The 22,389-nt window shown below is 36.3% G+C and overlaps 2 protein-coding genes across 2 annotated transcripts; one reads left to right on the forward strand and one right to left on the reverse strand.

Moving 5' to 3' along the window:
* Window positions 1–1,732: 1,732 nt before the first annotated feature.
* ube3b (ubiquitin protein ligase E3B) lies at window positions 1,733–15,129 on the reverse strand. Its single transcript, XM_079813937.1, has 27 exons — window positions 15,043–15,129; window positions 14,450–14,535; window positions 14,057–14,231; window positions 12,675–12,792; window positions 12,483–12,542; window positions 12,271–12,375; window positions 12,023–12,119; window positions 11,855–11,940; window positions 11,288–11,370; window positions 11,062–11,167; window positions 10,816–10,936; window positions 10,478–10,655; window positions 10,198–10,367; window positions 9,408–9,575; window positions 8,842–9,013; window positions 8,143–8,261; window positions 7,839–7,953; window positions 7,558–7,657; window positions 7,225–7,344; window positions 6,794–6,970; window positions 6,436–6,684; window positions 5,651–5,716; window positions 5,491–5,549; window positions 5,050–5,232; window positions 3,739–3,850; window positions 3,573–3,665; window positions 1,733–3,485 (listed from the first exon to the last, which is right to left on the reverse strand). Exons 3-27 carry the CDS (start codon window positions 14,215–14,217, stop codon window positions 3,294–3,296), a joined length of 3,210 nt encoding a protein of 1,069 aa, XP_079670063.1. The 5' UTR covers window positions 14,218–14,231; window positions 14,450–14,535; window positions 15,043–15,129; the 3' UTR covers window positions 1,733–3,293.
* Window positions 15,130–15,945: 816 nt separating this feature from the next.
* Window positions 15,946–22,264, forward strand: kctd10 (potassium channel tetramerization domain containing 10). Its single transcript, XM_079815778.1, has 7 exons — window positions 15,946–16,069; window positions 16,826–17,039; window positions 17,158–17,327; window positions 19,298–19,384; window positions 19,475–19,527; window positions 19,617–19,812; window positions 20,612–22,264. Exons 1-7 carry the CDS (start codon window positions 16,067–16,069, stop codon window positions 20,828–20,830), a joined length of 942 nt encoding a protein of 313 aa, XP_079671904.1. The 5' UTR covers window positions 15,946–16,066; the 3' UTR covers window positions 20,831–22,264.
* Window positions 22,265–22,389: the final 125 nt, after the last annotated feature.

Raw genomic sequence — 22,389 nt, forward strand, 5'->3', positions numbered from 1 at the left:
CTTTCTAAGATGATGTGCCAACCGTTACATTGGAAACTGACTGTAGTCTTTTCCTTAGCTAAGACTCAGACCCATATACTAAGAAATAAGATCCAGGCTAATGACATATTTATACGTTTATAGAAGTTTCAAGTTGAAGACCAAAACTCCAACTCTAATCTGGATAAGATCTCGCTGCTCCAATATGACAATGTTCTAAAGCTGGAACACACTTCATGACTTTTCAATTAAAGAATGTAAATGGTTACAGAAAAACAACTGGGCATCATGCACTAAAAGACTGAGGATCACACATTACCATACTTTTATGTTGTCCGAACACAACAAACTCATGCAGAAACAATCGCCTTGTTGCTAGAAGACGCACGATAAATGAAAACAATGTGTTCTAAAATCAGTTCGAAATATCAATCAGGTTTGATATCCTCAGACTGGATAGAATCATAAAAAAACTGAAATGTGTGACGATCATACACTGTGTTATTTTATTCTGCAGACTGTCTCTGACTTTTGGCAAATGGCTTTGACAGTAAATCGGGACAAAAGCCATGTAATGCAATCCAGTCTTAACTAGCATCTCACCAAATAATCAAATAATAAATGACAGTAGACAATGTTTGTTGTTTAGTAAAGTTTTTAGATTTGGATATTCAAATGTTTACATGGTTGATCGACAAATAAAAGTCTACATTTTACAGAGGACATTTTTACTGTACATTAATAACTTTACAATGCCATTGCTTTTGTAATATACTGTGTATATAACAACCTGCAGTTCACGTAGTGCAACCAAATTCAAAAGACACTTCTTCATCAGGTAAATGAATAGAGAATACAGACACTTTAAAGGTTGTTGCATCCCTATCTAAGAGAGAGAGATAGAGCAAGATTCTGTGACATCATGAAATTCAGGTAAGTCGTTTCACCATACATAGCACAGTCCATGAATATTTTTGCATTTACAGCGTTAAGCCAAACCCATTCCTCATCCACAACACCAACCATAGCACTTGAACATCTTTCAAAGTGAATAGCAAGTTAATGTCAGTTAATTTAAATACCAAACTCTGCTATGGGACACAGCCTAAGCCCTTGTGCATTAGGACAATACATTTATAACTTAACATTAACAGCAACGCATACAAAAAAAGTTACATGAGCTTAAAGCCATTTTTCATATCTACAAATGTCTCTATGCATCAGAAGATACTTTCATGCCTTGATTTATGAAGAGTTGGGAGAGGGGGGCAGACAGATAATGGTAGGTTAACTGTATAATTTTGCATATACTGCATACAAAGGGAAGAGGGTTTGCATATATATTCTGGAATAACTACAGCCGTTTACAGCTTTTTAGAGACCTGAAACCAAGGGCAATAATAGTCACAATTCACCCCAAAATCTAAAGAAAACAAAATAAAAAAAAAACATATTTTGCATTACAAAATAAAGCCTTAATAAATACAAGCACTATATCCCAAAATATATGACTTAATAAAAAGTATTTAATGTAGTACAACAAATACTACCATGATGTATACTTAAAACTTTAATTTTCAAATTCATATAAATAATATACATTTAATCATTTAATAATTTGTTTTAATAATATATATTCAACGCATGTGAATTTGTTTTCTTGATGGTCAATTTAAATCTTGATGTAGCTAAAAAACTGGCTTCACTTTCTTTTTGCAAAACATATTTTCTAAATGTTTTTCCTATAGATTTTGTGTGTGTGTGTGTGTGTGGGGGGGGGGGGGTTCTCAACAGATTGACCTTAACCTTCTTTATGACAAAGAAAAAGAAAAGAAACACAACACAATAACATCAAGAGCAGACTCTGACCTGTGTAACACTGAATCCTTTGAATCGTCCTATGACATCATGCAAAGGGAGATTTTGTGGTCCACTTGGAATAACAATTCATGATATTCCATTGAGCCCGTTGACCTTTCAGAAGTCACTGTACACTCTCCCTTTAAGAAAAAAAAAGTCCCTACAAGAGCTGGTTTGATAGCTAGCTAGTCGTCTTCACCGTATGGCTTAATTCCAGTATACACCGCAAAGAGTTAGTGGGAGATGACAGGGAGAGTGATTTGTCATGTGATGATTGGTTACTTCCAAGCTGGAGTAAAATTCCTTTTAGTGGTTTCATTCTTGCCTGTATTAATTTGTCAATAAGACAGCGTTAGAGATGAAAAGCATGAGCAGAATAACGAGTATAATATAATGAGCAAAAAGAAATGTCAACATGACATTAGGCCGATGATGCATTCTGGGTCGGGGGCCCTGTAGTGTATACCATGAGAAAGCAGGAAAGGAAAGATGCATCTCTGCAGGGACATCTCTTATCTGACATACTGCTGGCTCTGCCTCACTGAAGTCAGTCAACAGTGCTGGGTTTCCACTCAACGCTCGGTCCTCAAGTCCAGCAGATGCTTAGTGCGCTATGGGTTTGAAAGCATTTGCCATACAGACAGGCAAAAGCCTCCTTTGTGTCTTGAGTTGCATGGCTTGCATTGCGTTAGTATTGCTTTCCTGTTCTCTTCCTGGGGGAGTGAGACTCGGAGACCTGAGAGACAACGCTGAACTGTTTCTGCAGATCTTACATCTTTACATCCACCATTGTATCTGCTGTGACTTTAAAAGGAGGTTTAGGAGTGTTCATGGGCATAGTGCTTAGAAGCCAATGAAGACCAAACCAGATTTCGTTTTGGAGTTACTTTGGATGCACACACAGAGTTGAGTTTCTCGGTCTCCGATTGACAGGTTTCACTGAAGTAGGGGTCAGAAAAATCCTGACTTGACAACATTAAATTGAGCTGGTTTAAAACTGATTGTATAAGGCGTTTGGAGCTCTTTTGGCTTCAAATGCTGAGAATGTAGAACATAACACTAAAGATGGACCTTCAAGTGGTTCAAAAACTTCTCTGAAGGTAATGTTTGTACACGCTAATATACTTCTACGATTGAGCTCCTTAAAGAGTCTCTAAGTCTGACTTGATACATTTAGCTCAGTTCTACTATTTTAAGTTAGTTTGTTTATTCATTCACTTTCCATTTGGTGGACAAGACATTGATGGAAAAATTGAGCTTGAGCACTTGAGCAACTCAAGATCAAGAGCCTTGATTGAAGGCCACAATGCCAAGGAAGCAAGATTGTAATCTTGTAATGTCTACCTATTTAGACCTCTGTGTGATCACCTTTACCAGCTAGGCCATCGCCAGTTTTGTTGATGTTCATGTTTGTAGATGTGTGTTTTTGTACATGTAGAATGAACCAGCATGGGTTATGAAAGCTCAAAGCCAGTGTTCATGCTGATTGCGTAGCGAAGTTTGTCTCTGAGGATGCTCTTCTTGCTGTAGTTGGGCAGCTTGAGCAGGTTGAAACAAGTGGAGGATGTAGGGAGGCGACCGCCTGGCTCCTTCTTACGGATGGTGAAAAATCCACGGAGAACACTGCCTAAAGTGTCACCTGTGTCCTGCATACACAATCAAACAAAAAACAAGATGAAACTACAAAATATTTGCAGAACAGTGTATAGATTAAGATGATGTAGTGATCTAACCTGATCGTCAGATACTTCCACACAGCGGATGGAGAAAGGGGGCTTGAGGTAGGCAAAACCGAGCAGAGGAGGTCTTGAGCAGCTGGTGACAAACTGTGAGGAAACAGCCACTTAATAGACAGCAATAAACATTGAAATAACTTCTATAAGATTTGATAAGTGTTACCTTGAGGAACATGGCTCTCTCCTCAGGGGAGAAGTCACTGGAGAGAATGTCCCACAGCCAAAGAATGACTCTGTGGCTGCTATGGAAACCTCCATAGTACACAGTGTGCTTCCTGGGAGACAGAGAAAATGACATGCAACACTATGCGTAAACGTTTTATGACTGTTTTTCACAGCATGTGATTATTAGGCCTACATGTGGAAATATTTGCAATTTCTGGACTGAAAGATCTACACAATGGATATAAAGAGGGCCTAAAATTAACACTCTCCAAGTGTCACATGCGAGTACAAATCGTGTTGGAGAGTATATGAAACGGTGTCAATCCCAAGTAATATTTTTATGAATTCAAACAATGCAAAATTGTGAGAAAAACGCATGTGTAACAGTATATTGGATCTGTGCATTAGTTCATAAAGTGACAGCAGCCTAATATTCCCGCTGCTGTCTGTTTTTAATGTTACTCAAACAACAAAAGACAAAGAACAATCACACTGCTCTTGACTGGATAACTTTTGTAACTTTAAAAAGGATTAATCTACATTTCATGGCTGGTAAAAAATTTATTTTTTAAAATATGGCTGGTAAAATTTCTTAAGTCACCGGCCATTGGCTGGTGTGGCAAAAAGTTAGTTTTAGGCCCTAGATATAAATGTGGTGAAGAAGATTATTCAACAATTTTGTATGGTTAGAAACAAAACATGATTTAAATTAGAAGGCCAGAAACCAGAATGATGGTACCCATCATAAAACTGAAAAAAGAAGAAAACAACGCAGAGTGTGGGTAGTACTTCCACACAAAATCCCGTCTATGCTACATATACCCGATAAAAGTTAACTCGCCAGTGTGGGAGTTATTCCGTTAAAAAAAAATAAAAAATACAAAAGGTGTTACAACACTGTGTTCAGAAAATGCTGATCAACAGTAAGTACTTCTGGTATGGTTTTGTACAGTTATGGATACAAACTCTCTCTCCACCTCCTTACACATGTATTTTGAGTGGGATTCATTGGCCAAAAAAGACAAAATAATATTGTTATTGTGATTTCTTCTGCCACAATAATTGTGTAGTGAAAATATGATATTGTGACAGCCCTATTTCAGACGAGTTTCATTGCCTAGCAATACAGTCAATCAAAAATGTAAAAAGGGGTGTCTGTGCAGTGAAGGTGTGAGGCATTAGATGCTTCCTTGTTGACAATAGAGAGCAATTTGGGTTTAATACATTGCATCATTCTTAGTTTGTATTTCAAATCAACAAACTGATAAGCAAAACCCTTCAAGGGCAGAGTTAAGAACTGCAGGTTTACTTGAGATCATCCAGGTCTATCTCAGCGTTGTCTCCAGAGATGAGCCTCTGGACCTCAGGGGTGGAGAACATGTGCAACCACTCTGGGTTGATGATGCTGCGGAAGCCCCTGATGAATGCTGCGGTCTGCTCCTTGATCTGGGTGTGCATACGGAAGTGGGCCATCAGGTGGATGTAGCTGATCCTGAAGGGTGGAAGGAGGGTTAAGGACAAAACATGAACTGGAAAACATTCTTTTATTCTGTCCTATTCTAAGCTTGCAGATAAGTTAAGTATTCGTCTGTGGTAGCAAATCCCTAATTGCTTTTTGAACCGCTCTGCTTCCAATACTAATTTGTTTTTTCATCGGGTCATTTCTCCTTATAGTACTGAATGTGAATAGAAAGCAGCTCTGCCATGAAAATTTTATTTACACTTGACTGAAGAGACAAAATGGACTCACTTGTTTTCATTAGTGACAGGCATAGTCTTTCCACCAGGAATTAGCTCATGACAGACTAACTGTGAAGAGACAAAGAAAGGAAAAGAGTATAATAGAGAACATGGAAAGCCAATAGTCGCAAGAACCAACAAAGTAGGTTGCTGAGACAAAAGTTGCTTACCTGCCCCATCACCTCTTCATCATAAGATAAAGTCAGACCCAAATCACTGACATCCCCATCGTAACGCTGAAAATCAAATTAATACACAGATGTAAAATGTACTTACATTTTTTTATGAAAAAAAAACAAAAAAAACATTAGAAGTTAAAGAAGAAATATGTATTAAATGAATAGTCTATTGTAAAATATTTAGAACATAAAATGTTTAAAAAAAGACCCTTTCACACCAAAGGCTATGCAAAAAAAATAAACAAATCTCCATTGAATGCTCCTTTTACCCCAAGAGCAAAATTAATAAGAAATGAATTCTTAATCTGAATGAGTCAGCTGCGCTGTTTCACCTTGAAATCTTCACATCCTCTATATAAAAATGTATCAGATTCACCTTGAAATCTTCACGTCATTTTCATTAGTAATAAGTTCTTTAACAGATACAACATTGTTAACAGTAGGTAACTGCCATTGCCGTTCACCCTAATGAATTTGGGTAAAATTAAAGTAATTGTGTCTGTGATTTTTGGACACCCATCACGTACTTCCACGTACTTGCGGAACATTAAATCAATGAGACTCATTAGAGAATCAAGGGATCCAGATCCTCTACTTGATATTTAATAAAGCTTATTTTTCATTAATCATTTTTCTTTTACTTTAAATCACACTGGACATCAATTTCAAAGATGATATTCAAAATCCAAGCACATTTCAAACCTTGAAAACATAATGGTTAAAATCAAGTATTTTCCAAACTGTACAAATGCTATAATAGTCACATTGGCACTGACCTTGATAGAGGTGAGGTTTTTGTAGAACTCTGAGTCGAGGGAGGGCAGCTCATCTATGGAGCTGTAGAAGGTGCTGTGATGGTGACCTAGAACCTGACTGAGGAAAAAAGAGGCAAAAGGCACGTCCACCACGATGCCCTCATACATGGCCTTTCCCAGCATCTTTCCAACAAATTCGAACAGCTGAAGGTGGTTCTCGTGAATGCTGGAGGTTGGGGAGGGGTATAATCTCTCATTCCCACTGGTGGTCTGAGACAGAAAGAAAAAAGATGAAGTTGAGGTTTATTGGCGATGTAAGGAAGCTCTTGTTTGGGTGAACTGCACCCAGCCGTTTGGACTAAGAGAGAGCAGTGTGTACCTTAAATAGATTGAGCGCTGGGTTGAAAACCTTCTTGATGATCTCTTCTAAAAACTCTTTAAACACACCATCCTGGTCAATTCCAGCCTCATCCACTCCTAAATCATTCACAAACTTCACACGGATCACTCCCTTAATGGAATTGACCGGTAGACGCCGCAGCTGATCATAACCATCCTATAAAGAGTAAGGAACAGAAAGAGATTATTACTATATTATCATTATTATCCTACATTCACATTTATACATTTGACCCTTTTATCCAAAGCGACTTGTATTGCATTCAAGGTATACATTTTATTAAATCATCCATTCTGTGGGAAACGAACCCATGACCTTGGTGCCATCGTTTGAGCAACAGGAAAGCTAATAAGCATACTACTCATTGTGTATATTTTTATTTATCAAATGAATGACAAAGCATCCATTACCTCCAACATGCGTGAGCGGCGAATGGTTATATGAGTCACATGGGGAGAGGCGGAGCTTGTTTCCACCAATCCTAGAGTCTCTTTCTCTTTTGTCACGATGTTCCGGAACAGCAGCACTCTCTGCAACAAAAACACATCTGTACATTTCACATTTTGTGTTTAAAAATAAAATGAAGACGAGTTTTAATCTAAATTGGATTCTCTATCTCAGGAAATGGAGATCTGGGAGAGATGGAGAAATGGAAAATGGAGAATGAATCTTTGTATGATCCAATCTACTAAAGCATTCATGACCTGTGGCACTTGAGCATTAATCATTTCTTTGATTCTCACATTTTTATGTGGGATGACATGAGGAATGTACTGAAGTAGCAGCTGTGCTCTTTTTTTGCCTTTCTCCAGCTCCTGGAACAACAGGCTGGGCTTCAGGTCTCTGTATTAGACGTGCAGACAAAAAGAAAACAAATGAGACCTATTTTGTCGGCCGGTGCATTTATCTTTCCCCTAAATGAGAATAATAATCTCTGTAGTTTGTTTTTGAATGGACCCTAAACCCCAACTCTAAAGTAAAACAAGAGAGTAATTTGGCTCAGTGATACGTAAGAGTGACACACTTGCGGAGCCAGTGATCTTCAGGCGTGAATCTCCTGCGACAGTCCCGCTCATACAGAACCATCAGCCAGCCGTGAACACTGTGGAATAAGTCCAGCTTCTCCCCTTTGGCATTCTCTGAAACAAATTAATGACCACAGTCACAACACACAGAAAGCACTTTATCAATGGCGATGGCTCAAAAAACTGTGGTTTATCTAAACCACAAGAAATGATTGGAGAAAAAGACTGGACAAAAGAATGCATAAACATAAAAAGTCCCTAGTTGCAAAAACTAACCTTAAGGTCTAAATAATACCTGCTCACCTAAAATACCATCCCAGATCATCTTGTACACAAATGTGTTGAGGAACAAGGAGATGGTAACAAGCTCTTCAATTTTAAAAGAAATCTGTTCCTCATACACCTCTATGTCATCCAGAATCCTGTAATATAAATCACATAACAACATGCACATTCACTGCTATCTCTGACATTTGTTTGTAATATATAATAAAAAATAAAGATTATATCCATATATTATATCCATATATTATATATATATATATATATATATATATATATATATATATATATATATATATATATATATATATATATATATATATATATATATATATATATATATATATATATATATATATATATATATATATATATGTATATATATATATGTATATATATATATATATATATATATATATATATATATATATATATATATATATATATATATATATATATATATATATATATATATATATGTATATATATATATGTATATGTATATATGTATATATATATATGTATATATATATATATATATATATATATATATATATATATATATATTATATATTGATAATCTTTATTTTTTTATTATATATTATTTTTTGTAGTAGTAGTAGTAAAAATAATTGTATTTTAAAAATATATATTTTTTTTTTAATAAATAGAATTAATGCAAATAGAAGCACCGTCACCAATGAACTATACAACTCTTACGTGATGAGATGTCTGGAGCAGTCACAGAAGAGCATCAGCATGGCTAGGAGCTGTTTGGACTCTTCCGTGTCATTATTGAGACACTCCATAAAGAGTCGTAGTCCACCCTGAGGGCCAAGCTCACAGATAAATGCCCACAGCTTAGGCAGCAGTTCATCCAGATACGTCAGTCCTTTAAGTAGAAAGTCAGAGTTTAAGTAGAAACCATAAAATCAAGATTAACAAGAATATCAATGTAATTTATTATGACACAAAATATTGAAAGGACCAATCATTTTTTCTTTCACTGGCAAATACTAAAGTGGTCTTGGACCTACCCATCCCTACAGACAACTACTAATCTGCAAAAGTGTCTGATAAAAGCATAAACATTTTTTCCAGGATCTGGAAACAAGGTGAGCTGTACTCAAACTCTTGGAGCATGTGCATTAATCTCTGGCTCTGACAAAATACAATACTTTACTATGAGATAAAACATTACTGAAGTGTTTGCTTGTGTGAATGTACATTCATATGTGTGTAAACAGCACTGACTTTATAAATGGTTTCCTATGAAAAGCACGTACCAGTGAGAATCTGCAGGCGGATTTGTGTGAGTGTGGTGAGGGCTGTCTGATACAACACACAAATACTGCACACTTTCTGGACCTCAGCTGAATCCACACGCTTCCCCCCGACCGGTTTCAAGATGTTCCGCACAGACGCAGACTTTTGGAACGCTCTCTTGAACAGATCTAAATGTGCAGAGTTTAACAAGGGTTCCTCAGTGAAAACAGGAAGAATACAGACTTGATGAAACTAGCATCACACAATGTACTTTTTATCCTTGGTTTAAACAGCACTTAAAACAGACTCAGAATAGACAGTGTGGCTTCTTTAAGCCAACCTATAACCTCCAAGGCCCCCTATTTTCAAAGACAATATTTGAAGGCCCTCTAAGATATTTACGATACTTTGTATATATCAAAATAATATAATTAGAAATAATTTAATTAAGTCCATAAGCAAAATAACTGAATGTTCATCATGCTTTACACTTTCATTACAAATGAATAATTTACAATACTTTTCTAGTTTTTTTTTTTTTTAAATCACAAACAGCAATTTGTACCCATCAAAAATATTATAGAGCTTGACAAAATTTATATAAATTAGTCCATTTATTAGTATTAGTACAAAAAAGTGGTCAGAAAAATGGCACAAAATTTTGGCACAAAACTTCTAATATGGAGTCAACATCCTTGAGTGTGCTTTAATGATAATCCATGTGTAATCAGCTACTTAATAACTTTCTGTTCTATGACTAATAAAAAAAAAGAAGAAGAAATGTTTAGTTTAAAATGACGCATTTCTCACTTTTGACGGGCAGGTTATTCTGTAATGAGCTTTGCTGAAGAGGGGGTGGTGGGGTGGGATCTTGAGTTTCTAGCTTTTTGCTGAGAACGTCACAGAAGAGAGTGCAGATCACCGGAACTCCCCACAAACACTGTAACTGCTTTGTTACCAGCGGCATAGACTCATTAAGCCTGGAGAGAAAGCAAAAAGAGAGAGAAAGTGAAAGACTGCTTAATAAGATGGCACAACAAAGAAATCCAGAAACAATGTGCTTTATTTTATCAATAAAACAATGACATACCCATAATCAACAGTCTGGGAGAACCATCCCAACACTGGGTGCCAGTGTGTGAGATTGGATTTCTTCTGAGACACATATCTCTGACAGTATGACAACATATCTGTCAGATCCTTGACAAAGTGACCAGCTTCCTGCTCTAGAACTTTTACATTAAAGTATCCCAGCTGAATGAGGTTACCTGGAAACAAAACATAAGAGGATCTAGGAATTACAAACTAAGTGCTAATACGGCCCAGCAATAACCCAGTATTGATTCTTAGCTCTCCATTCAAAAGTCCTCCAACGTTCTCCAAATACACACGCCAAAAAAAGTGTGTGTATAAAGCACACATGCCTACCTAGTAAGCACAGAGTGTGGCTTCCCTCCAGACACACACATATATCCAAACACTGCTCCTCTCGGCTTAAAAACAAGACAAACTTGCGAAAGAGGTCATGGGTCTGCATGGTGACCATACACTGCAAGGAGCACAAATTCAGACAGGTGAAATCATATTCTCACAATTTTTATTTTAGAGCATTTTTTAATAAGATGTGCATGCAAATGAGGTGTTATTATGCTTCCGTATGCATTTGTTTCTTACATCTGGAGTAAGTGTGTTGAGGTGCGAGATGAATGCTGGAACAGACATGACGTGGAGGAGGAATGACCTCAGCAGGTTTTCTGAGAAATGTGCAGCGACAACTGGCCTGTAACACACCAGAACCAAAAGCTCATCACATTATAGGCAACTTCGCAGAAATAGAGCTACTGATGTAATCAGACCGAGAGATGTCTCAGAGAGCACACAGTTTCTCATGGCAACCGACCTGAGTGACAGCGTAAAAACGGCCGTGAGGGTTCCTTTGGAAAGAGAAGGTCTAGATCTTGCCAATCCATTTGTAAGCAGAATCTGCACACAGCAAAAATGCTTATTATGTCAAATGTTTGAAGCTCAAACTCTTAAGTTCGGTCAGTTAAGAAGTTTAATCAGATAAGGGTTTGAATAAATTGCATATGCACTTCTGTTCAAATTTTGGGGTCAGTAAAAAAATTTATACTTTCATTCAGCAATGATGCATTAAATTCATTAAAAGTGACAGTAAAGACTTTTACATTGTAACAACAGATTTCTATTTTTTTTTTTATGCTGTTCTTTTGAACTTTCTATTGATTAAAGAAATTCCTGGAAAATAATAAGAAATGTTTCTTACAGACAAAATGATTGAATGATTTATTTGACAATTTGCTGGGAAACGTTCAAAGACAAAGACATACACTGCACTAAATTAACAAATTTACATTGACAGCCTTAATTAAGTGCAAACCACATATTAAAATCCATTGAAATCTACTGACACAGCCTGTGACAAGATTCTGATTGGAGTGAGCAGTACCTGAAGAACAGAGTAGAACCCCTTCTGATTGAGATGTCCCATGATGTTCTCACAAATCCTGTTTAAAGCAGGCTTGAGGGCCTCACCTTAGAAAAAAAAGACAGGAAATTCTAGTAGGGTTCTAAGTATTGTAGCCAGCAAATCAAGCTCTGATTACGTGACACGAACCCTTTCCTCGGATGATTTTCCATGTTGATGTGTCAGTGAATGTTATCAGCATTGTCAGGTACAGAGTCACCAATTTATTATCTTGCAGTATGTCAGGCTGCAGAGAGAAATGGAACACAGGAAATAAGCATTCATCAAGAAGCACTTCCTGACCTGTATATACAGATAACTGACAGTCTCAGAATTGAACAGTTTTGCCAGTATGAAACTTTAATGATAAAGATAAAAGATAAAGAACTGAATATTACCTTCAGTTTTTTCAGGAATTCACACGAGACCCAAAGAACATCTTTGATCTGTTTCAGCCAGGGGATGGTAAGATCTTTTGAAAGGGCCAGAGATACATACCATACCTAGAAAAATAATAGCTGGTCACGACAATGCAGAAATGTGGAACTAATGTAAGATAGGATAAGATAAAAAAAAAATGTATTCATTGCTTGGCTAAATAAAGGCTTACTTTAGGTTCATTCTCAACATCCATGCTACTTAGTATGATTCTACACAACTTCTCAAATCTCTGTGGAAGACAAAAAACAATGCCATTATTAATAATATTCACAAAATGTGTAAAAAAGAAAAATGTTCACCTAGATAAACAAGTCTGAAAAAATGTATCTAAATTAAAAACATAACATTGTGTGATGCTTACCAACTTATCCTCCTTGCTCAATATAAATAACAATTTTCTAGCAATTTTGAAGATAGACAATGCATTTCTTTTTGTTGACCCTGCATCGCTGACTGCAATGTAATCATCAACCTCTTTCCTGAAACAGAAAGTAACGTGAAAAATCAGTCAGAGTATATATTCTCAAACAGCAACTATTGTAAAACTGAAATAAAAATAAATTGAAACTATTTTGAATTATAAAAATAAAAAAAATGAAAAGGAACAATTGAAGTTATTTGCGGAGTTATCATCTGTACGCGAGTTGTGAGTTGTGCGTCGGCGCGGGCCGCGGATCCTCAACACGGATGAATCTAATGTTTTGAGGAGTATGTGCGGCTTTGCTGTCAGACACCGCACCGGTGTGGATACTGTACTTCAGATTCTACATCTGGAGTATAACCGAAATAAAAATTTTCACTGGAAAATGTCATGTTTGCCACTTTTAGGGGAACAAAACATTACAATAATTCGCACTACCAACAGTGATTAAATCTAATGATCGCTCATATAACATCAAACCGTGACAAAATTATTATTATTGTTATACTTTGTTCTTAAATTGTTAATGTTAACAGCATTAGCATTGCGTGACTACGTCTATTTAGAGTTTATTAGCGTTACCTGTAGATTTTAATTTCCGTACAGTCTTATCTTTTGCTTTTGACTATGGGTGAATCTCCAGTTGTCACTGATGATTGTCGTTTGGACCTTTCTGGATTACAATCCACAGAAAAAATGATAAGTTTAATTACTCCAGCTGCAGTGAGAAAAGGCTATAAATGATCCACTGAAGAACGTGCTCCTCATGTGCGTTACTACTACTAGAAGGACTCTTTATGTATACAGACGTAACGTAGTGACACAAAGATATGCTTGAATTTCCCGCGGAAATCCACCATACCACTCTAATTTTAACATTATTATAAGCTCACTGTTGTGAATGGGGCTAAGGTAATGAGACAGTTTTGAATACTGGCTTGTTGTGTACTTGCTCAAATTGATTTTGGATAATTTTTTATCAAAAAAAGTTACGGACACTGCAGCTTTAAATAAAATATTAATGAAATTAACACATTAATACAAATGAATAAGAACTATAATAGGATATTAACAATCCGAAATAACACTGGCTCAAACAAAACAAGCTATTTTAAATTGTATTTACATTATTCAACACCCTAACATACAAACAACTTCTTATAGACATAAGAGAAAGTATTAATACTGAATTCTTCACCTATAATTTTCCTCTCAGTGAGGTTTCATTTTTACTTTTTTATCTTAGGCCAACAAAGTCAGCAAAGATATGACTGTCTAGAATGGTTTGACTATTGTAAAGAACGGTTAATGCCAGCCCTAACCTGATTTCTCTTTGCAACCTGCAACGGCAGAGGAATCTTCTGACCAGAGCCTGGATTTGTGTGGCAGATCTCTCTTTCTCCTTATAACCCTTCCGTTCCTCCCGTGCTACCCTGGCTTTATCCAGGAACTGGGATTTGGACGTTTGGGTAGCGGTGAACATGTTTTCACTCTTAACTGTGGATTAAACTTTAAAATGTCATGGCCAAGAACAAAAATCTACATCACAGCTGAGAGCAAAAACAAAGTCAGAGGCTATGCATGCAAGTACAGAAGTGTAAAATTAGAGTCATTTATATTCAAAGCATGGTAAATTAATAAAGAAAATGAATGTCTCATTTACAATTTTAAATATGTAAGACCTCTATTTTACATAAACACACACACTCAATTACCTTGTGACTGGTAATGCTTCTGCTTCCCCGGGTCACATGAATATTATCACATATTCACACATGTTGTTCTGCAGATCCATTGGACTCTATAGAACAGAAGAGTAATTCACTAAGATATAACTTTTATTTAATACATTTAATAGTAATAGTAAAAAATAAGTCATGAGTTGAGTTATTAAAATAACACGATTTTGATTAATAAAATTACTCTGGAGATTGTATGTAATAAACATGTGAAAGATTTTACAAGACACATCAACAGATCACAAAGCATCTGACAGAATTAACTTATATCAGACCAAAACTGAAGAGAGTCCTTATCATTTACTCGAAACAGTGGTTACACGACAGGATAAGCACACAACGGAAACAATATTAACACTAAAGGTTTACATTAGTTGAAGATTTGAACAAAAAAAATACGCAGTTCAAGTGATTTAAATGAACCCACAGAGACAATAACATTCACACTAGCTATCCAGCTAGCAACATTCAGCGAGCTGGCAACGCTTGGGAAATGTTGTCAGTTGACAAACGTGTTTCAAATGAAATGCAGAGAAAGTCTTTACATTATGCACAGAGGTTTCGTTTACCTGAGCGTTTGATAATAAATGGAAAACTGATGTAAACAAAAGAGCGACCCAAACACCGCAGCTCTAATCCATTAACGGTGTAACCTCGTAATCCTTCCGGAGGAACATTTTTCATGACAATCCACTTTCACAAGAAATATGGATCATACTTGTTCTTTGTCGTAGTGCACTGATGTCGATTAATTTTTAAAGCAACATTACACTTTACCATTTTAAACGTTTAAACGAGACATTTGAGGATAAGAACAGCAAGGAGCTATTTTTGTACTAACCCTTTGCTGAACACATTTGGCGGAACCCATTGTGATACATTTGGGCGAAAGCTGAAAATGTTGATGTAGTGTTTTTGTTAATTAGTTGGTTAGTTTGTTTATGTTGAAATTACAGTAGAGCGAGACAGCCATAAAAAATAAATCCATATAAACCGAAACAGAAAAATCAAATCTTTTTCATCTGATATCAAAAGTCAGCCATAGCCTACATCTAAAATATCAATAGTCGCTTTCAGTAACATAGATACCTTAATGATTGTTCTTTATCAAGATTAAACACGCATTAAAAATGTCACCGGAAAACAGTCTATATTTGGTACAGTTGTGTGTGTGTGTGTGTGTGTGTGTGTGTGTGTGTGTGTGTGTGTGCCTACATGTCCAAAAACAATGTAGTATGTGGCATATTGTACTCTTTACTGAATATATGGAATCTGGTGCTCTTTACTGTGAACTTTATCTTTGTTTTTTGTATGAGACAAAGTTCTTTGTATGAATTTGTTTTGTTAGACATACGAACCCCAACACATCCCCAAGTGTACAGGTGCAATTACAGGAAGTGTGAATATTATATGACAGGACAATGGACAGGTGGAGTTACTTCCCATCTACTGTAATGAAAAGCGCGATCATTTATTTGCCTGAGTGACTGTAAGCGCGTGACCTACAGCCTCATGCACGAGTATGGGTTGCGACCGGAAGTGATCTAATTCCAGACCCGTTCCAAGAGGCCCGACAGAATCGGGGGGATTTCTATGGTAAGTAATTATATTTGTCTGATATTTCACCTAATTTATCCGCTTCTGTTAGAGTATATTTTAATTACTATTTATTTTGGCAAGTAGTTATTATCTTTTTATCAGTAATTTCGTGTTTTCCTTAAAGAAATTGAGATAACAAGCTAGTGTGCTAGTTTAGCTCTTTAGCTCCTGTAACGTAGTCAACTGTTTCCTATGAGTAACTTTAACTATTTATTTTATACGTATTTAGTTATGACTCATGTGTATACACACAAACAAATATATACAGGAATAACACGACTCAAATCTATTGGGTTTAACTGAAAAATCCCAGCAGGTTTTGGTTTGATGTCATTAAATCAGTCTCATTTCGCGATGAACCTGGTTTCTCATTGAATGATAGATAAGTTAACATGCTTTAATGTTTTACAATGAATCAATTTGTTCATGTTACATTTTAAATGACTTAAGGGAATATGTGAAGTGATATGCACCGCCCCATCCCCTAAAACTTTTAAACGCGTCCATAACTTTTATTTTTATTTTATTTATTTTTTACATTTAGGCCACGTTTTAATTCATCATCTAAAGAAATTCCACATTGTCCCTCGCTGTGTTCATACACATTTCATCAACATTTTAAAGAATGATAGTAGTGTGTGTGTGGGGGGGTTTGCAATATAGATTCCTATGTTATTAATCCCCTGAGAGAAACTGAATATTAGTTTGTATGTCCTTCATCACCCTTCATTCCCATCCCTGTCTGATTTTCAGGAAGAGATGTCAGGAGAAAGTGTGGTGAGCTCGGCTGTGCCGGCAGCTACAACACGGACCACCTCCTTTAAGGGGTCCAGTCCCAGTTCCAAATACGTAAAGCTGAATGTCGGGGGAGCGCTGTACTACACCACCATGCAGACTCTGACCAAGCAGGACACCATGCTGAAGGCCATGTTCAGTGGCCGTATGGAGGTCCTCACGGATAGTGAAGGTAGCTGTACTGTAATAGCTGCTGAAGAAGTGTTTAAGTAGAATGATGAAGAACATAGATGCAAATGTGTGGTTATGCAGCATCCAGGTCTCACTTTTCACCTCGGATCTTTCTCCAGGCTGGATTCTAATCGACAGGTGTGGGAAACACTTTGGGACCATCCTGAACTACCTCAGGGACGGAGTCGTCCCATTACCTGAGAGCCGGAGGGAGACGGAGGAGTTACTGGCAGAGGCAAAATATTACCTGGTGCAGGGCCTGGTGGATGAGTGTCAGGCAGCATTACAGGTAGAGTACTGGCTACGGATAATTCACCCAAAAATTACCCTCATGTCCATATTTTTAATGAAACCTGAGAGATTTCTGTTCCTCCATTTGTTCACATATATTACACTAATGGTCAAAAATAATAAGAATTGATAGTATTTTGGTTATGTATCCTGAAATGTTTTTTTTTTTCAGGATTCTTTGAGGAATAAAAAAGTTCAAAACGAACAGCATTAATTTGAAATATAAATCTTTTGTGACATTAAATGTCTTTACTGTAACTTTTGATAAATTTAAAGCATCCCTTGCCGAATAAAAGTATTATTATTTTTTATTATCTTACTTAACTAAAACTTTTGAGTGGTAGACACTAGACAGTCTATCACGGTTTCCGCAAAAACAAAATTTTCTACATTGATAAAAATACGGGGTTCCCACGGGTCCTTGAAATCCTTGAAAGTTTGTGAATCTGAAATTTTTTTGGAAAGTGCATGCATTTATTTTGTGCATGAAGTTTTCTGGAAAAAATTCCTCATTATTCCCTCCGGTCCACTAATGTGTTATTTCACCAACACTTTATGGCCTATGCATACTAGCTTGCTTGATTTACGTTAGTTCTGTGCATTTACCACTGATCTATATAAATGAAAATATATTGATCAGTGGCATTTACGCGTTAAGTGTTTCCTGCGTGAGGTACTTTGTGTTGTATGTTGCCATGACTTTACGCTCGCACGAAACTACTACGATGGTACCTCAATGTTTTCAGTGCTTACACCGAACCCAAATTTGTTCAGTCAATTACTTTATATTGTGTTCAATAAAAATAAAACATTTGTGATAATCTGTTGCCCAAATATTTTATTTAATGTAATGTTGAATTGCTTTGCTTGTAAAGATAATGTAAACCCATGAGGCAAGAAAACCTTAAAAGCATTTTCATACATCTTAAAACTTCTGGTTACATGAGCCTAAGCTCTTTTCAATCAAATCCATGGAAAAGTTAATATAATTTTAGAATACAGTATAGGATGTACAGAATATTCTTCAGTTTTATGCAAAACAAATACGACAAATAGAATTTCAGATCTCTGTCATATGGCCAAAAATAAATGCAAAAAAAAGCTTTTTTGCTTAGTTGTGTTTGACGCATGAAAACTGTAACAATGTATCATACAAAGGTAACACGATGTAACCTTGCTCTCACTTGAAATATATCCCCACATTAAATCCTTGAATTTGAAGTTAACCAAGGTGTGGGAACCATGTAATAAGAAATGTTTCTTGAGCATCAAATCATGTGACACTGAAGTAATGGTTCCTGGAAATTCAGCTTTGCCATTACAGGAACAAATTACATTTAAAATGAGAAGTTATTTTAAATTGTAATATTTCACAATGCATTAAAAACATTTTTATTATTAATTTCCAGACTTTTGACTGGTAGCGTAAACATTAATCAGCGCACCTATATAGAACATATCAGCTCGACCGCACATGCTTGATGCGCAGGAACAATCCTCATTGGTTCTTATGGAAGCTCAAATGTGCTTGCGTGACACGCGAGAATGAACTTCATTGGTTCTTTCATATCAAGCAAGCACATTTTAGCGTCCATTTACTGTATCTGATGTGCTCTATGTATGTGTGTCAATGTTTATATGTGAATAAAAGTCTAAATTAAACTTTTTTCATAGTGATCATGTCTCTTAAAAAGACAGAGTCAGCTTTTTGAAGTTTCAGATTTTTTGATATAATTGACCAAAATGCATCTCTCAGGGTTCATTAAAAAATATCTTCATTTGTGTTTTGACGATGAATGAAAGTCTTATGGGTTTGAAATGACATGAGGGTGAGTTAATGAACAGAATTTAAATTTTTCGGTGAACTGACATTTTCCATGTTCAAGAAAAATATACTTTTTAAAAAAATTAAATAAATATTTTTATTTAATCCTACGTTGTACATTTTGGGTTTACAAACATTTTCAGAACAAAGATGCGTATGAACCATTCTGTAAAGTTCCACTGGTGACATCATCTAAGGAGGAACAGAGGCTAATTGCCACTGCTAATAAGGTACAAACGCTTCACAACCATGTCGATCTTAAAGAAATTCTACTTCATGCCCAGAACAGAACCTTGACTTGTCTTTCTGTGTGTTTGCAGCCTACAGTCAAACTGCTGTACAACAGGAGCAACAATAAATATTCATATACAAGGTAAAATCAGTTGAATTTCTTACAAGGTTTAGGTTGGGACCGTATACTGTTGAGCTTTCACCTGATCGATTTGCTCTTTCTCTTTGTAGCAACTCTGATGACAACATGTTGAAGAACATCGAGCTGTTTGACAAGCTGTCTCTGAGGTTCAATGGCAGAGTGCTCTTCATCAAGGATGTGATTGGCGATGAGATTTGTTGCTGGTCTTTTTATGGCCAGGGCAGGAAGATTGCAGAGGTGTGCTGCACCTCAATAGTCTACGCTACTGAGAAGAAGCAGACAAAGGTAAAGGGTGATCAGTCCGTCCACATGATTAAAATCAAATATTTTATCCAGTCTATCAGGGTTTCTGCAGGTCTTAAAAAAGTTCGCCCTTCCACAAATTAAGGGCATAAATTGGAGCAGAAAGTCTTAAATGAACAAAGTCATGGCATTAAATGTTGCATGCACTGCGAAGATGAATATTTTCCTTAGTATTTTTCTCTTGTTTCCCAATGCAGACATCTGTCAATGGAGTATGAAAACTTTTCTTTTTGCTTTGAGTTGATTTTTCTGAACCCACATTGGCAGATATTTGCTCTTGTTTTAATCATTAACACTTAATTTATCAGAAAACAAGACTTAACATGTCATTTTTCTTATCCAATAAATGTATTTTCATTTAAGAATCTTTAGACATTTGCACTGGAAAGCAAGATATAAATAAAATACTGAGGAACAGCATTACTTTTTTGCAGTTTGATCAGAAGGTACAATAAGTTATTTCCATATTCAAGTGGTTGGGAGTAGAGTTGTACAAGCCCTAAGCCATTGTTTTTTGGGCAAAATGAATAAAAAAAAGTAATGGAGATCTGTTGGAAGCTGTATTTTCAAACTTTGAAGTGTTGCTAATACAACTCATTGTGTGCTTCCTAGACATGTACATTTTAGAGAACATATTGACATTGTTCCCTTCAATTTATTCTTTACATTTTCTTTACTTGGTTGAGTTTTACCTGCAGAAAACCTGTTTTTATTAGGAACAGATCAGGAACAGAACTGCCACTTGAAATATTGTAAATTTTAATGCTTCCCTCCATCACAGGTTGAGTTCCCTGAGGCTCGCATCTATGAAGAGACCCTCAACATTTTGCTCTATGAGTCTCAAGATGGCCGCGGACCAGACAATGCACTGCTGGAGGCCACAGGGGGGGCTGCAGGTCGTTCCCACCACATCGACGAGGACGAAGAGAGGGAGCGAATTGAAAGAGTGCGAAGGATCCATATCAAGCGGCCCGATGACCGCACTCACCATCACCAGTGACCCTCCAGTTTCTCCACTTTTCAGTGCCTTAACAACTACCAGCGCTTCAGTTAGGCCCCTCTATTTGCACACGGACATGTCAGTCAAGTTTATACCGAGTCTGCTTCCTTAGAGACACAAAGGGATACTCTCAAAAAAGCTAGTATTGATAATGTAACATGAATATAGCATATAGGGCAGTGCAGCATTGACCTCAAACGTCAGTTGTGCATTTGAGGACCTTACTAAAAAGTTATTATGAGATGAACTGAAGTGCAAAACAGATGGGTAGGAAGTTTTACTGCATTCATGACATTCCCTTAACGTTTTGCCCTATTTGCTATTCATAAAGCAAGTTACAATGAATATCAAGTTGATCAGCTAAACTGTCATTTAATTGTAGATTTGCAGCTAATGAATATTATCAGAATTGAGTTGTCATCCCTAGTATTTGTTGTCCATTTTGTCATTTACCGTATTTTTTTCTCTGTTTGATTGAAGACTAGGGTTCTTGGTGCCTTATGGATTAATATAGTGCTTTTAAATGTTTTTGGTTTGCGTGTTGTCATAGATGTTGGATTTTTGTGGCTTTTGAGTTAAGTTTATCTCCAATTAATTGTTTTTGTATGCTTTGCCGCTTTGAATTGAAGGGTTGGAGCAATCATTTCACAGTACTGATAGTGTCTTACTGAGAATGTATTTCAGCAAATTTCACCGTTCTTCAGTGAAGGAGGATATGAGAGGAATTAAATCCAGAGCTCCCCAGTTTTTACACTCATTAGAGGAGAGTGTAATAGAAATTCTTAATCTGTCACTTTTCATTTTATTATGCTTGTGCAAGAATATTTGTGCAAACTGTCACTTGTGCTTGATCTCTGTGCTGGACTTTTGAGAGGTCTGTATGAGTTTGGCCAGTAGAGGGCAGTATAGTGTTATGGTGCTTTCACTCATGTACATGAGCAGGCATTTTTAGATGATCAACCAGAAATCGGCAAGTTTTCTATGCCCTTTGAGCTACAATCAGTAAACTCAGATTATGCTTGTACCTTTCTGCTGCACTGTATTAAATTCCATCAAGTTAATTACGCTTCTGAGTTTAGTAAGTGATCACATACAAGAAACTGAGATGTAGTCAGAAGCGTTCGGATGTATATCTGTAATTGAGTACTGGACACCAAGTATGAGAGTGTAATCAGAGACTCAGTCACGTCAAAGAAGCTTCATGATGTAGGGGAGTGCGAGCTCTCTTTCGCTGCAGCGTGTAGCATCACAGATAGTTTGTGCTCATTAGTTTTATTAAAGGTGTATTTAAAAAAAAAAAAAAACTAGCTATGACCTCTGTAATACTGTAGAGAAGTTTGTACAGATGTGCACATGAAAAAAAAAAAGTTTTACATACAAATTATTTATACACGCGTTATCACAAATAAAGATTTCTACAAAATTCTTAGACCAAACTGCTTTTGTTCATCTTTTATTTCTGTGGTTTTTATGTATTGGTATAAAACAATATTATAAATATGGCTCAACAACAAAGCATGACAATGACCAAATAAAATATTCAATTTACAAGAAATGTC

The sequence above is a fragment of the Gobio gobio genome (genome assembly GCF_949357685.1).
Source record: "Gobio gobio genome assembly, chromosome: 4".
Classification (NCBI taxonomy): domain Eukaryota; kingdom Metazoa; phylum Chordata; class Actinopteri; order Cypriniformes; family Gobionidae; genus Gobio; species Gobio gobio.